Raw genomic sequence first — 18,005 nt, forward strand, 5'->3', positions numbered from 1 at the left:
ACCAGGGCATAATAAATGCGGAAATGGATTCTTAGGAAAAGTCGTTCAAATGTTATATTTTTCAAAAATCTCTTTCCAGTCATTCTTGTATGTTTAAACCAATATATTCTAACGTATTGAATTAAAAGGAAAGATTCTCAGGAAAAGTCGTGAAATTTTTTTTCAAATATCTCTTTCCCGACCTGCTGCATCTCTTGAATCAAAGTATCCACTCTCAGAGCCACAGTGTTTTGTTTGAAAGTGTCGATCAACTCTTTGTCATGGATGTCTACGTTGCAGGGGAGAGAATCGAGGGCACATCTGAACAAAAACAAAAAATGAAACAGTGACATCTTGTGACAGCTAGAGACTAGTATATTTAAATATATCTTAAAATTTTGCTATGGTAATCTAAATAAGTATGTCTGATTAAAAACATTCAAGAATATGATCATTCCTAACTCATTGTACGAGAGGCTCACTTCACTGTTGTTTGGTTTCAGTTTCCTCCACCATCAAAGTCAATGAATATGGGAGAGAGTGACTATTGCCACACTGATAATGGCTGGAAACCAGTTAGCATACTGTGATTCACCAAGCTGCCTCATCGGAGTATTTCTATTGTAATTATGGCAATTGGTGTTTTCTTAAATGGCTGAGCATGATCAGTGATGTCATCAGTTACAGGTGACCTATACTGACATGCAGTGTTCACTATTAGCGCACTTTTTTGCGAAAATTGCGAAGCACTTTCGCAACTTTTTTTAGGGACTGCGAAATAGCACTTTTTTCCGATTTTGAATGGAATAAAAGTTCAAAGTTAACAAATATTTTCGAGTATTAAGTTGACAAATAAGTAGCATATTAGTACTTTTGTAACTCAATTCTGCATATCATAACGATATTTACCAGAATTCTAACCTATGAGATGCAGACATAGGAGATAAAGCTTATGCATTAACGGCAAAATTCTTGTTTATAATATGATTATTATACAAGCACACGGATTCCGCTTCTCCCGCATAAACGCTCCCGGCGTCTTTGAAACCAGATGTTGGAATACTACATAGTGCGTTTCTTTGAACGAGAGTGGTCATGTGACTATCAATGATATCGATGAATTCAAAATGACTATAAAAGTGTCAGTAAAGTGTTATAGTCACTTTGGATGAATTGTGACCAAAGTGCACGATTTTCAAATCAGACGAAACTTTTAGCTTTTAGCATGTCACAGAATTGCAAAATCAGTGCCATTTTATTGTAATCACAATGTTGAAAGCACGTGGCATTTTCCGGAATTTTGCGATATTTACACAACTATTTCTCATTGATATACGAGTACAGGTGGGCAAAATTCAATACTTTTTTGAATCGAATATTTTTAACCGAGTACCGAATAACAAATATTTTTGGAACGTCGGTAAAAAATCTGCAACAAAGCCTTTTTACTGGTTAATTCCGTTGTAATCGCTAATTGTTCTTGTAACCGATCGTTTTGGCGGCAATATCCAGGTTTTGGTAATGTATATTCCCGCCCTCTCTTTTTTACAAATATGAATTCTTCCTTTACTCCCCTTCTTCCGCGTCGGTTTGACGGGTTCTTTGTTCCATTCTTCAGAAAGTTCTGACACGGGGGATATAGAATACTGAATCCGGAGGGTTGAATCCCTGTCGACTTACTGGCGATTTTCCGTTTTGGAATGGGTGAAACGTTCTCTATTTTAAATTAAATGACGTTTCGCGGGCTAGAGTTCCCCCCGAATATGATGTGTACCAGACACGCTAGTCAGACGATAGATAAAACATTATATTAATAATGACGCCCCGTTTTCGAAAGTACAAAGTTATATCGCAAAAAATGCGTTTTGCAACCATGCGATACATTTGGAATGAAACATTATTTACGGTTAATTCAGATCATATTTTACTCTCCATGACACCCGGTATCCGAAAATACAGTTGTATCGCGAAAAATGTGTTTTGTTACATTTAAAATAAAACATTTTTGCGATTAATTTAGATCATATTTTACTTTTCACGACATCCGTTTCCGAATATACAAGGTTATATCGCGAAAATGTGTTTTGTAACATTTAAAATAAAACATTTTTGCGATTAATTCAGATTATATTTTACTTTTCAGGACACTCGTTTTCGAAAATACAAGGTTACATCGCAAAATGTGTTTTGTTACATTTAAAATAAAACATTTTTACGGTTAATTTAGATCAAATTTTACCTTTCACGGCAACTCGTTTCCGAAAATACAAAGTTATATCACAAAAAATGCGTTTTGTTACATTTATTTTGCATTCCCAATAAAATACATATTTTCCCTAATTAAAGTCGTCGATGAAATTGTTCCCGTCGTTCAAGCTCGACACACGTTTGGACGAGTGTGGGGCGGTTTTTTGGTCGACGATAAATTAAAAAGTTGCCACACGTTATTTGTATAACGATAATAACTGAAAATTAAGTTTTTATAATAGAAGTGAATTTGTCTCAAGATGGTATTTTACGATTCTTGACCACAGAAAATAAACACGCCGACAGGCTTGGTTATAATTGATATCCGTTTAATTTATTTTACACTATTAATAAACGCGCCACACCAAGTGCGGCCATATAAATTGCAGTCGCATCGGTATGGACTGTATCTTTTTGGCGCTCTCACATTAATAATAATTTTCAGCAAAACAATACCCCGACGGTCATTAAAGCTGAATTCGTTACCGAGTAATTCACAATTTTATTCACGGATTTTGCAATTTCAAGATCTCGCTTGACGATTTTAACGCGGTTAATTTAGATCAAATTTTACCTTTCACGGCAACCCGTTTCCGAGAATACAAAGTTATATCACAAAAAACGCGTTTTGTTACATTTATTTTGCATTCCCAATAAAATACATATTTTCCCTAATTAAAGTCGATGAAATTGTTCCTGTCGTTCAAGCTCGACACACGTTTGGGCGAGTGTGGGGCGGTTTTTTGGTCGACGATAAATTAAAAAGTTGCCACACGTTATTTGTATAACGATAATAACTGAAAATTAAGATTTTGCAATAGGAGTGAATTTGTCTCAAGATGGTATTTTACGATTCTTGACCACAGAAAATAAACACGCCGACAGGCTTGGTTATAATTGATATCCGTTTAATTTATTTTACACTATTAATAAACGCGCCACACCAAGTGCGGCCATATAAATTGCAGTCGCATCGGTATGCACTGTATCTTTTTGGCGCTCTCACATTAATAATAATTTTCAACAAAACAATACCCCGACGGTCATTAAAGCTGAATTCGTTACCGAGTAATTCACAATTTTATTCACGGAATTTGCAATTTCAAGATCTCACTTGACGATTTTGATGATGTCATGCCCTAATTATTACTGCTTAAATGCCTCAAAATACAACAAATGTAATCATTTTCGACAATGACAAGCGCAACAATTCGTAAACGAGCCGTTATAACGAAATTCGCGATTGATTTTACCTCTCTCTTGTTTACAATTTTAACATCCCGCCGGCCATGTATGGTCGAATAAAATGTTCACATATTCGAAACATGACTTGGCCAAGGATGAAAGGGATCACTAAAGAGCTAATAGAAAGTACATACGCGAGGGTATGATAATAATATCGAGAATATTTGTGAGCACATCACAGGACGGAAATATTTTGCACCCCGCTGTTTGTTGGCAGAACAACGATACGCTAAAGTTAATTGATCGAATACAGGAAAGTATTTATTTATCATCTCACTTGCGAACATCGAGGTTTTGGCGGAATTGTACGATCATGTTGTCTTTCTTAAATAATAACTTTTTCAATAAATGTTCATTTTACTTTTGCGTCTTTATTGTATGCCGGGTTTTCATTTATTTTAAATTCGAAACTGTCCGAAATACTCCAACAGGTGTATAAGTAGAATAATAATAGTACTAACCAAAGTACTTACCAGGGAGGTTTAATACACACGATGTGTTAAGGGCGTCGTAACTCCCGTTTTTTTATTTGATTGTTTTACATTCTGCTTAAAAAACAACGTCGTTTTGCAGCCCTCTAACGTAACTCTCGCGACCAAATCTTTTTCGTTTTGTATGGCATCGTCTTGGCGCAATTTATTGCCGACTGAATTGTAATTGTGTTTTAGAATACCGTAAGTTATTTTCTGTTTGTTGGTTTCTAAACTTTACAAACTTGGTAGCAATTACTATTAATGTGAGATTTGTGCATATAAACGATAGAATATCGCGACTGGATGTCCGATATCTGAGAATGCGTACTTCTCTTTCAACATTAATTTTCAGGATATCAGCGTTCATGTGGTCGAATAAAAATTATTTATCAAATGGATTGGTATTTCGAGACACTCTCAAAATTATTTGGGATCCACTATCATATCATTCGTTTATTTTCAATATTCATGTTTTTTTCAAGAATCACCCTGTTATATTTCGTGTATCTCGCAAAAGAAAACTCTTTGGTGTCATCGTTCCTATTAGTGTAATTGAAATATATGGAAACCTCGCAAGTGGCGTTGTGATGCGAATATTTGATACTAGGTCAGCAGCATTACAAAGAGTGCTATTTATGAATGCTGAAAGTACACGGCAATACTAAACATTTTGCCAATATATGATGTTTTCTGCCCGAAATCGCACGCAAGCCAAGGCATGTCGACATTTAAGAATTACTGGTCTTTGGGTAAGCTCTGAAATAGTATAATATAAATGAGAAACTAGGTCACGCTAGCTCACGAAACGAGAGGATTTTCAAAGTGATCTGTGTAATATTTCGAAGAAAAAAGTTTGAAAGGAAAGTAGGTCAACCTATCTCCTAAAAGGGGAGTATCCTGCATAATATTTCGGAGGGAACGTAGGTTAACCTATCTTTTACAACAGCGGGTGGCGACTTTCAAAGTGGTTTAAAATCACAAATTCATAATTATCAGATTAGGTTTAGTGATAAATCGAAAAGTTGAATTTCCAGGGCACCTAACCGTAATTAGTTGATTGCTATTTATATTTTGGGGAAGGGGGGGGGGAATTATTTTGCACGGGTTTTGTACAAATTATCCACCTAACTTGTTAAAATCGGCAAAAGCACTTTCGCACTTTTTTTTTCGACTGCGAAGCACTTTCGCACTCATAATTCGCTTAGAGTTAACACTGCTGACATGTGACAAACCAGCTGACCAAGTGTTCTCTCAAGTTGGGAGCTGAGTGTAGTTCTATTGTAGTAACTTTGGGTAATTAAACATTTATTCTTATGAGTTAAGTATCACTTCTCATTACAAAGCAGTTCACATAACTGCTGACTTCAGAAATTTATTCCCTATCCGACGAACTGGTAACCAAATGAGAAGCCTATTTCCTCAGCTTTTCTATCTCCAGATAAATTATTGAAAAAATTTTAATCAGTCAGGCACCGGCTTACTTTGCAAAACTGTTTCCGTATTCTTTCACCAGTCGTTCACAGACAGTGTTGGCATGAGGTCCGAACACTACGACCGGACGACGATGCTCGCAGACGTGCTTTGTTACAACTTGATATGCTGCCCCCGAGTGTTCAAAACTTGTTTCTGTGGATTCGATACTAGTCTCGGAAACTGATTTATGAAGTTTGATATCACCACTGGACCGTGAAGAATGCCTATGCGGCTTTCGACGCTGTGAAAAAAGAAAAGGCGTCAGAAAAGATCAAGAGATACAACAGGTGTACCTCATAACGGTTTGGGGATTGTAACTCTTTTAAAAAGGGCATGAAAGCGGAGACTAGGGCGTTCCGGAAGTATGTGTACCAAGATGGCGCACAACCTGAACCCTAACCTTGTACACATACTATGTTCAGGTTGTGGGCCATCTTGGTGCACATACTTTTGGAGCACTGAAATGAAGCCGAAGTTAGATTTAGCGATTAACTCTAGTGTAGAAAATCGAGTCGCCAATACCAAGTGAATGAACTCGAATAACCTGCGAGAGAAACTTAGAGACTGCGATAGTTCTGAAAACACAGTAGCATGTTGCAGCCATGAAACTAAATAGTCTAATAGTTTTCAAATGCTTGATAAACACAGTAGAAAATAGAGTAGCAAATTGATTGAAAGAATACTTTAGGCTATAAGGTGTTATTACACTAGAGCTAAGATCTGAAGCTCGAGCACGACCTGTTTTAGCTACGAGAGACTGTTGTCTGCAAAAAAAAAAAGATCAACACGACACATACTGTACTAAACTCTTGCAATGACAATTCAAAGAACAAATTTCAGGTTTGATCCGGGCTCGGGCCTGCAAATCCAGTTAATTAGTCGGGTCGGGCTGGAATTTTTGATTCCGATCTTACCTCTATATTACACCTTCTATTCCAAACAACATTCCGTACAAGAAACACCGTTATTATTTTATTAGAACTGGAATCTGCCTCGTCTAGGATTGTCAACCTATTGATTTAATACATTCTGAGTGCGTTGGTAAGCATTGGAGTTAAACCCCAACATTTTTCTACATACACGAAGAAAGAAAAAACCACAAACCTTGAAGAAGCTTCTCCTCCCCGTTCCCCCCAACTTTTTTCCAGCCGTACTCCCCGCACAAGATGCTGAGTCATCGAAATCACGATGCAGACCGCTGCTCTCTCTTTCAACCCTGGTAACCATGGAAACAATGATAATAAATCGAAAACTACATTCTACCTTCATTTTTGTTCAACTCCAAAACCATTTTTTCAGACATTTGTTTGTGCACCTTCAATATATAAACGGGGGGGAGTTATGTGTAAATAATTTTTGAACCCACTGATGTCACAGAGTGGTTCATGTAACCATGAATGGCTTCCTCCGCCACATGATCGGACAACTTATTACCTTGGTATGAATATACAAATCCTGATACAAATTTCAAGACAATTCCCCAATAAATCTGTAAATATATCATTTTCACCCTTATTTCAGCTACAAATACTATTCCACAAAAACTCACATGAATTTGCTGGGTATTTTACCATGCACGGTTTTCTCTCCATGCTCATCGACTAGCCAAGCACTCCATGACCCCATCGTGTGGTCAAGATAAGTGTCATCGACGAGTAGAATCGAATTCCGAGTGAAATGAAGATTCCCTGATGGTGGCTCAACAGCATTGTTGTCAAATAATGCTCTGAAATAAATAAAATTAAATTTGAAAACTCCACCCTATCTCTCTCGATAAAACCCGGGAGCATTCCAAAACCTAACTGATAGCAGTGATGGCTATATGTAACAATCTTTTTTTTTTTCAAAAACATCCCGAAATCATATTTTCACAATCAAATATGTTTAAAAATCCTATTAAACAGAGGATATTACACAAGTCAACTACTTATTCAGAATGACTAGATGTGGAGTAGTCATGACATTGAGAGCCACATCCAGAGAAAGGCCAAACCAAATACTCCAAATCGTATCCAGCTATATTTTTATAGCGATATTTATTTTCTATTCATTCACTGGTTGTCCATATACAACCACTTTATCAACTCAACAGACTTTGCCTATACAACCACTTTATCAACTCAACAGATTGTGCCTATACAACCACTTTATCAACTCAACAGATTGTGCCTATACAACGTTTTCCTACCTATCCAGGCGACTCACCTCACATAGAAGAAATCTCCTGGTTCCAGTGAGAGTTTTGAAAATCCAACTGAATTGTAATAAACGGAGAGAGAAGAATTCACAGTTGGTTTTGAGATCAGTAAGGATGCTCGTTCAAGTGTAGAACTCCGAAGACCAGTGCTAGAAATGAGAAAATAAATAGATTGATCATTTCCCAGACACCAGCTACCAATTGCAGATGGAAAAAAATTTAGACTTTAACTTTATTATCTTGAGATTCAAATTGTAATAACAAAACTTTTTGGTATGCAAGCTTTCTTGAAATAACTGCTGACAATGCTCAGGTCAACAATTAGCTTAGTATTCCATGAAATATTTTTACTTGAATATTTACCCTGTGAAAAGTTGAGGGATAAACCACAGTCTCATGTTCGATTGCCTGTCCATGTTGAACATGGGGATGGTTACTATAAAGATATTATCTCTGAGAGATAAATGCCGATAAAATGATTCAACCATCGAGAGCCTCGTCCATTACTGATTGAGATTGTGTATAGCAATGGCTTTCAATCTTTTTGGTGTAGTGGACACCAGTTTAAGCAGTAGTTTATTAATTCCTATGCTCTACATAGTATAAACTACAAATATACATAAAAGCAAACCTAATACTAGCAAAACAAAAATGTAGCAAGTTTTCTACTAGTGGCAGATTGGCATTTATTTTTATTTTTAAACAATATACGGGTGATAATGTAGATTGTTAGATTTCAATGAAAACCCTCAAAACTTTTGGATTGCACTGGCAGAAACCCAGTTGAAAACCAGATAGATCAACATGTATGAACATAGTCGCGAAGTACGTCATTTGCTGAATCATGGCAGCTACACCCTTTCCTCAAGTCTAGTCAATCCTATATTTCAAGTCTTACCTATTATACTCTAAAAGTTGGTCCCCGATCTTCAAATCATTTGTATTCTCTCCATCTCCAACAGCAGCGATAAAAATTCCAGATCGATTTCCTCCCACTAAAGTTACATGACCACAGTTCCCCGTCACGAAGATATATCGAGGCTGTCCGATCGGTTGAGCTCTGATTGACTCTTCGACATATGGACTGAGAAATAAAACAAGGTTTTCGTTTCAAAGTAAAGCAGCAGGATAGGATTCACATATTTATCCCGAGGAAGAAGGAAAACGATAAAATGGCTCAATCATATGACGAACCCCCTCTGGTCTGGTTACCAGTCCATATAGAACAGGAATGCGCAAGATTTTTGGATCAGGAGCCAAAAATTTTGCCCACGTTCACTGGCGGGCCATGTAAATGTGGGACGTAAAGAGTTACATTTTGTGAATACACAGTGTTACAAAAGTAACAGTGAAAAACAATAAATCTCGTGCCAAAACGAAATTTAACCACAATTCCAACAAATTCCTTTTGCTATTTTAGCTGAAACATCAAAATTTGGTTTCCGTTTGGTTGTGCAGCATCAACCAGATTAAATTACCCAACGGGCTGAATTTGGCCCGCGGGCTATACTTTTCCTAAGTGTGATATAGGACATACAACAGGTCAACTATTCCCATACCAGACATGAGCTGGTAAGTTATAACCATGGTTTGGCAATGGTCACACCATCTGACCAGCTTTCCTCTCCCTCACAAGCAAAACCCACGACCTACCTTGACCTTGGAGTTGTTCCAGGAGTCATAGTGCCTTCATTGTCTTCACAAGGTGTCAGTGCTGAGTTACGTGGTTGCTTAGTAACTTTCATGAAACCGAGACTATCTGAGAGATTGCTCTCAATACTGGACTTGTATTCTGAAAAATAATGGTTATGCGTAATTGATCCTGATACCCCCACAAAGCGATGACCAAAATACATTCTAAAACAGGGATAGACAATTACTTTTCTGAGTGGGGGAGAGTGGCACAATGTAACAATCCGGGTCCTTATGGCGCAATTTTCATCAATATTTTCATCGGAATTTTATATCCATAAAAACTATAATCGTAATTTCAACAGACACAAGTGGGCCGGATAAAACACTTTGGTGGGCCGGATGCGGGCCGTAATTCACCCAACCCTTGTTCTAAAGCCATAGCCAACACAATACTTGGCTGTACGAGAAGACAAGCCAGTTGCGCTTGCGATCAACATCTTACTTCCCAGATTACACTGGATTAGCAATTAAATGTTGCTACTGCGCCGTCTAAACTAGAGATGTACCGATACCACTTTTGTCGCCGATACCGATACCGATCCGATACCAGCTAAAAACGCCGATACCGATACGCCGATACTACAAAATAGCCGATATTACCGATATTCCGATACTGTGTAATTATTACTTAATTAGGTATGCTGTGTAGGGCAGACGGGTTAAAACAATGGTCTTTAAGCGTTGTTCATAGTACACATTATTTCAGATCGAAAAAAAAGATATATATATCACATAATATGAAATTAATGTTTGGTATCCATATGCTGTAACTGATTAAGACATATTGTACAGTAACGCTAGTAATCTCGGTGTTCAATTAGAAAACTCATAAGCCGAAAGGTCCAATTTGAATTTAATATTAATATCGCGAGCTTCGAATATCGTTATTCGTGTTTAAAAGAATATCGAATATCACCCACACATTATAGCGCCGCCGTCCTACGTTCAAATTAAAAGCATTTTACAAATATTTAATTTAGTGGCTAATCGTAATCGTCGACGCAATGAGTCAAAGCCAACATGAAAGAATATCAATCAGCACCGACAAAAAGAAAGCCCACCGTTAACCGTTGAGGATGTTTTTTTACTTCGCTATTTTATAATATTTTACAATTGCTATCATATATTTTGAGACAGTCTAGGGCTAGGCGGTCGAGTCAACATATCTATAAAGAAATCGTGTAGTTAAGCAGAATTAAAATTAATACCTGTGTAGTGGGATAATTGTGTCGGAATTTAGTTTATCGATGTCGACGGACTAAATGACACTCGTACTTGACGACAAACAGTCAGAATTTATACCCGTGCCAAAAGTCCATGTGCCGTTAATAAGGAAGGACCCCAATTCCACTGTATGATTTAAAACTGGGCGCCTAGTTGCTTATTGTTATGTGCTGTGTTGATATATTTCTTCATAAAAACTATGTAATATTAAAAATGTCAATATAAAAATTTGACAGCGAAAATAGCCAAATTAGTTGAGCTAGTTTAGCTGATAAATAGCTAAAAACACGTAAATCCTATTCTCTCGCAGGGGTGGGGACATGTATGGCTCATAGCTCACGATCTCTCCAGACAAAAATAAATTAAAAAGTAGTATTCCAACTTACTTTTTAAACATTCTGGACCATATCAAAAAGGAAAATATATCGGTAATATCGGCCTTAATCTAACCGATACCGATACATGGCCGATACCGAAAAAATGGCCGATATTGCCGATACCGATACCCGATACCGATACATCGGTACAACTCTAGTCTAAACCAGTGTTTCCTAAACTTTCATTCACTATTGTCTGTTTACAGCACTCTACATTATCGTGAATATTAATGTTGGAGACAGAATGCATACACTATACTGATCCATAAATGTGTGACATGCACCTCTTTGGATTAGAGATGTACCGATATCGCATTTTTTATATCACATTTTTGCAGACACAATACAAAAAAGCCTGGGTACTCTCAAAGTATGTGAACCAAGATGGCGGACACCAGAACGTAGTATGTGTACCTGGTTAGGGTTAGGCCATAATTTCAGGTACAAATACTACGGGAATCACTTGGCTTGTCCCCAAACTCGTAATAGAAACAAAATATGGATAATTGGAATAAAAGTATGGCCTAACACACATACTACGTTATGGTGTCCACTATCTTGGTACACATACTTCAGGAGTACCAAAGTGTCAATATCTATGGCTGATATTACAATATTTAAGTACGGTAATTCATATTCACCATCAATGTACAGAGTGTCTTTGTTTATTATTGTATTTGTGCTCATTTATCATACAATGAAATTATTTGAACTTACAATCGTTATAACCATAAAATAGGGCGAAATTTTTTGGACACCCTAGATATATGATGTTCTTGAGTGTACGGGACGCACATGATGAAATATTTGTCTGTAAGCATTGTTTCAGGTGAAAGATCGAATATCTCAGAATGTGAGAACAACATTGCAATGTCACCGATACGATGTAGCTCTAATGGCTTAATTAAACATTTGAACATTCACACTTACTTTCCAGATTATACTGGGCCAAGAACTCAATGTTATCTCCAGGCTGGCTCTGACTCATGATTACTCTGCCCAACTCTTCATTGGCACATCGGAGGTTGATGCCGTTGTACTGAAACAAATACAGACAATTGAAAGATCTGACAGATAATGACAGTGGGATTCAAACCCATGATATCCAAATCGACAGATTAGCGTAAAAACCTCTTCTCTCACCTCTAGTAACTGATCTCCGTACTCCAGCCCAGCTCTTGCAGCAAGGCTATCTTCAGTGATGCGTGACACGAAGATCCCACCCTTTTCTCCGCCCCCAACAATTGATATACCAATCGGATCGGTTCCTTTAGTCATTCTGACTAGTCGCGGATCAGTAGTCACTGGTGGCCTAAGATGGAAACAGTTAATAATTAATTTATTTTTAAGGCGGAAAGGGCATAGGGAAAATTAATCAATATGGGTAAATTAGTTATTTCCAATTATGATAATGCTACTAGCAATGCCCACATTCAATTGGCATGATAGTTTTAGAGTTCAGATTATTTTTAAGCTCAGTATGGTTGATTGACTAACCATACCAGACACCAACTGGTAACCAGACCAGACATCACCCGGTAATCATACCAGACACAAACTGGTAACCAGGCCAGACATCAACTGGTAACCAGATCAGACATCAACTGGTAATCAGATCAGACATCAACTGGTAACCAGGCCAGAAATCAACTGGTAACCAGACCAGACATCAACCGGTAACCACAACAGATATGGGTTGGTAACCATACCAGACATCAACTGGTAACCAGACCAGAGGTCATTTCTCTCCTCTATAATAAATATCATAATCTTAAGCTGTGAAATTGACAAATAGAATAGTTGAAACTCACGCCAAACACAATCGAACTAAAATGTTAGGAAAATCTAAGTCACACAAAACACATTTATTAGTAGAGTAATTTAGCAGGAACAGCAAATTTTAGGAAAAACATAGCATTCAATTTTTGGCTCCGACTGGTTAAAATATCTCATTATGATTTTGGTTTATTCAGCTCAGTGGTTTTGTTTTGTGTGTCTTTGTCTGTTGTGGCTGAGATATTTACCAAATTTCCAGACTACCAGTCATAAATGGCAAGTGTTCACATTATTGTTTATACAGTGAATTTGATAGGAAATGAAAAAACAGATATATCACTGCAAAGAGACATGATAACTCTTCACACAACAGTGGCTGCTTGTCTGGAGCCTTGTAAAAGTAGCAATGAAGAGCACTCCCCACCCCAGTTATTTGTTAGTTCCACACAATCCAATTACCTCCACAAAACCTGAGCTGTTTTACGCATTCGCATTTTATCGGCACGATTTTGTCTGAGATTATAAGTGAGAAGGTTAAGATAAATTGCTTTTTGTAAATAGATTCGTTTCGTGGGCACAAATGCTTAGTGTAGGGTTTCTCAAACTGAGGCCCAGAGCTTCTGGGGGGCAGGCCCTACCACTAGATTCCATAATCAATGAATATATCCATTTATCATAAATTCACCGAACTTGGTTCAATTCTTTGGCTGTAATGCAGTGGTTACTAACCTTTTATGACCATTATTCCAGTGGTATCTACGTTTTTAATTGGTTTGATTGGTAGATTTCAAAACACAATATGTTCAAACAATTCAAATATTGTTTCGTGGCCTAGTTCAGGGCTTCTCAAACTGGGGGCTGAACCTCTCAGAGGGCCCCAATGCAAGGTACCTTTAGCAATGACTATATTAAATTATAGTAAATTGACTGTGATTTGTTTAATTCTTCAAATCTATTGCATTTATCTTTCAAATCTTGTTGGCTTTTTATTAAAAGACGTAGACAAGCAGACAACCACAGAAAATGAAAGTTTGAGAATCACTGGCCAAATGGTTGAAGCACCTATATTGGTGACGTATCTTGAAGACATTTTGTTCAATACTGGGTGCTCCGAAGTATGTGTACCAATATGGAGGGAACTAATTTTGTTCGCCTACTCTATATCAAGTTGTGTATAGGGACTGAAACCTATGGGCAGTTGGCTAACAGAGACAGTCCCCGAACTCGTAATAGAACTGAAATAAGGAAAATCGGAATAAAACTACGGCCTGATTCTAACCTGGTACACACGCTACTGGAGTACCCAATACTGGGCCAAATATTTCAACCAGGGTGTAACAAAGTTACTGCCGAACTAGGAAGATTACTTCCAAATACTAAAGTTCAATACATTACACCGCTGGATAAGAAGGGTGTAGACAATTTAAGAGAGAGCATGGAGCTGATTAAAAATAAAAATAGTTGTTAGATTTTATGTTGCCCGTCTGGATATTAACATTTCTTTAGTGTTTAGAGATTTCAGAGAGCTTTTGTACTTGTATCTTAATTATCTTTAGCGTGGAGCATGTTTAGAAGTTAATTATTCATGTTACATCAACGTTTTTTGATTAAAACATACTTTCGCCTTACTATCTGTTATTTCTAGCTCATTGTAAGTAAGCTGGTTATTTTTGAGGTGGGCCGCGAGACATGACAAATTAAAAAAAGGAGGACTAGCTAAAAAAACACTGCGCTGGATGATAGTGGCGTTTAAGGCCAGAATAGGCTTTGTTATATGGTTGAGTGCATAGCACAATCCTTTGTTCAAAGTGTATAATTCTTTCATAAAAAAGAAAATGCGCAAATATTTGAAATAACCGTCTTTAATAAATACAACAGCTTTCAACCAGTCACAGGTGCCAGGGCCATATTGATTAGCATCTTTAATTTATGAGTTCAAAAATTCAGGTCCGTTCAAACAAAAATGTAACTCCTTATGTATCAGTGGCTGCTTGCACAGAGCCTTGTTCCTAGCAAAAGACGTGAATAAGCAACGTATCAAAAACTAGATTTCATTGCCAATCCTACCTTCTTCCTCTGGCCGAAGCCCCAGAAATACTTGATAGAGAACTAACGGTAGATCCGGGGAAAGGAGGAACAGGAGAGTCCATGAGGAGAGATGAGGCGGGTGGTAGGGGTGTGGCAGGGGATGGAATTAGGGGCGTGCTCGAAGGATGGAATGTGGGCGTCGCCAGAGATGAAAATGAAGTCATGGTAATAGGGTGGGGTGGAGGTGTAGCAGCATATTGCAGAGAACTTGGCTGTGAACGTAAAAGGGGTGTGGCAGGGGAGTGTAGCAGAGGCGTGGCAGGGGAGTGTGATCGATGATTGAATATATTAGGAGTCGAGCGATCTGACAGGTTGATGGAACCTGAAAAACAATAATAAATATGGTAATGGAATCGGAAATATGTCATTGAAATGATTTAAAGAAATCCTCTTGTGCCACAATGTACAAAGCCGGATTGGGCAAGGTTTTTGGACCAGGGGCCGAAAAATTTGCCCACCTAGATTTGCGGGCCATGTAAGTGTGACGTATAATGTCACATTTTATGAACAATATTTAGTGTTACAAAAACAAAAGTGGAAAGCAATAAGTCTCATAGCCGAAACTAATTTTAATCGCAATCTCAACAAATACCTTGAGCTATTTTTTTAGCTGAAACAACAAAATTTGGTTTTAGTTTGGTTGTGGCAGCATCAGTCGGGCTAGATTGAATCACCCAACAAGCTGGATTTGGCCAGCGTAGTTTGCCTATGTCAGTTCTCGAGCTTTGTTCAGAGTACAGATGATAAAATTATCTTCAGAGCAATATAATCAACCAGCGGGTGCCATCAAATGTAAGTATGGTTCGAATATTGAATAATACGGTACAATACACTTCGCAACAATGTGTTGAAAACTCCAAGAAAAACTTCTGGTTATGCCCTGACAGGGAAATGCACCACTCGTATCATATCGCTTCTGGTTTGATGTCTCAAAAATGTAAGCCCAACTAGACAGGCGGGCTATGTTAGTGTGACGTATTCATTTAGCTGTCAATCTTCACAAATTAGGGTGCGGTAAAGTGATGCAGCAACAGATTATTAGAAAATTGAAACTCTAGGCTGCACGAGGTGAGGAAAGCACGCCTTCGAAACGAGTGAGCAAGTCAGACTTGCTCATGTCAGACTTGTCTTTTTGTCCCGCTTGTACCAGTTACGGCACTCCAGAAATATGTGTACCAATATTGAGGTACCGGTAACTAATTTTGTTCGCCTTCTTTATATCAAGTTGTGTAAAGGGACTGAAACCTATGGACAGGGGGTATATTCACTTGGTTAACACGAACAGTCCCCGAACTCATAATAGAACTAAAATAAGGAAAATCGGAATGAAATTATGGCCTAACCCTAACCTAGTACACATACTTCGGGAGTACCACTAGTACCACTCGTGACACAAACTCAACTAGTACCACTTGTACCATCTGTCCCACTTGTATTATTCATCCTACTTGAACCTACAGACCAACCTTTCTCAGATCCGCTTAGTTTCATTCCGATTGAAGTCTGTGACGGGATTCGAATCCGTTTGTAATCCACGGATTTTGTCCGGTATTGATGATGCGTTTCAATACTTTGATGTGAACTAGTGCGCGACGTCGCAGGCCTGTAATGAAATGTTATTCTATATCTACATCTAACACGTCAAGACAAAATATATCACAAAAAATATTTTACACAACCAAAATACAGCTACATAAAAACAGAGTGAGACCAAACAAAACAGACCCAGGTCAATTGGAACTTCTCATAAAGAACATAACTTTTGTGCAAAGCGTGCAAATAAATTTTCCTAGTAACTCATGGGTTCTGTTTTGGGTGACCCTGTATATTGGAAAAACAATCCTAACTATTGAAACCCAAATCAACACAATAACTAGACAGGGTTACTTCGTTATGGATTTTCTATAGCTAAACTAACAGTCTCGAACGACAGAACTGTTAGTAACTACAATGCTGCATTAGTATGGAACAACTATGGCCAGCCATTCCCAATATACAACCTGAAATGGTACCAAGACCAGGTCCATATGCAATTTGATAAGTAATAATAATAATGACTAAGATCATATGAGGAAATTTAGTAGTACCGGTACATTACTATCACCCAATTTCTACATCTTAAAACATGATGTCAACTCCCATCTAGTATCCCGAGAAATAACCAAGGAATGGCAGCATCAGTAACATTAAGTTAGAACTAAGTTATTCCGACAAATCACGCCTCAGCGATTCTCACACATCATATTAAAGCCAAACCCTAAACCAAGTCATTACCTTGCACTAGTGGGCCTGGGGAGTGACCTGACGCTTCTTGGCTGTAGATTGTTTGTTGGTGAGGTCACAACCCTTGACCTTTGAACTCTTGAAAATGGTTGCCGTGGTGATATTACCTCTGAAAGGGCCAAAACCTAAAGACAAGTACAACCAAATTCCATAACAATCCTAAAGGAACGATACTTCATTATCCATGCCTATTATTAATATTATCCTAGCCAGGGACTTTCAAGGCATCAAACGTTATTTACTAACGCGTAAAGCGCATTATAGTTTTTGTATCTCTTCTTAATTCATTGGTCGTTTGTATAATCTTGTTAGAGATAGGTTTCCTTATGAGCAAGTGAACATAACCTTGTTTAAGAAAATTTTGGCAGTTGCTCTTGGCATTTTATGCATAGTTGCTTATAAATATGCTCAAAAGCTGGTAATCCCATCAGATTAGGGTTAGGCCATAACTTGATTCTGATTTTCCCTATTTTAGTTCTTTTACGAGTTCGGGGACTGCCTGTATTAGCAAAGTAAATATACCCTCTGCCGATAGGCTTCAGTCCCTTTACACAACTTTAGTTACCTCCATATTGGTACACATACTTCTGGAGCGCCCAAAAGCCAGTCACCTTTCCTTTCAATTAAGTGATTAAATTTATTGAAATGTGAAAATTTTCTAAGCAAAAAGCAGACAAACCTGTTCTGTAGTTGGAGTGGGAGGAACTGATTGCTGTCGAATGAAACCAGGAGGCCTGTGATAGATAAGAAAATAAATTACTGTGTATTCTCGCATATAAGTCAAGTTCAAAACTAAAAAATTGCCAAACTGAGGGGTCGGCTTATATGTGCATAACTCTGATCGCACTAGAAATTAACTTTATATGTGCGTAACTCTAATTACACTTCGTATCCTGTGGAAAATAGTTACGTTAGAAAGGGTCACTGGGTTTTCTGCCATCAAAGGCA

At 37.8% G+C, this 18,005-nt stretch overlaps 1 protein-coding gene across 3 annotated transcripts in view; it reads right to left on the reverse strand.

The window, feature by feature from the left end:
• Positions 1-18,005, reverse strand: part of LOC120346979 (uncharacterized) — a 49,535-nt gene that overhangs the window by 5,959 nt on the left and 25,571 nt on the right. For all 3 annotated transcript variants that reach the window (XM_078118069.1, XM_078118070.1, XM_078118071.1), the window contains 13 exons: positions 17,737-17,791; positions 17,049-17,182; positions 16,241-16,377; positions 14,754-15,096; positions 12,054-12,222; positions 11,841-11,949; positions 9,268-9,406; positions 8,513-8,698; positions 7,623-7,763; positions 6,967-7,143; positions 6,522-6,633; positions 5,426-5,658; positions 183-300 (listed from right to left, as the gene is read on the reverse strand). In XM_078118069.1, the coding sequence (XP_077974195.1) occupies positions 183-300; positions 5,426-5,658; positions 6,522-6,633; positions 6,967-7,143; positions 7,623-7,763; positions 8,513-8,698; positions 9,268-9,406; positions 11,841-11,949; positions 12,054-12,222; positions 14,754-15,096; positions 16,241-16,377; positions 17,049-17,182; positions 17,737-17,791 (2,053 nt within the window). The remainder of the gene's footprint in view (positions 1-182; positions 301-5,425; positions 5,659-6,521; positions 6,634-6,966; positions 7,144-7,622; positions 7,764-8,512; positions 8,699-9,267; positions 9,407-11,840; positions 11,950-12,053; positions 12,223-14,753; positions 15,097-16,240; positions 16,378-17,048; positions 17,183-17,736; positions 17,792-18,005) is intronic.

This window comes from Styela clava, chromosome 11 (assembly GCF_964204865.1).
Source record: "Styela clava chromosome 11, kaStyClav1.hap1.2, whole genome shotgun sequence".
Lineage (NCBI taxonomy): Eukaryota > Metazoa > Chordata > Ascidiacea > Stolidobranchia > Styelidae > Styela > Styela clava.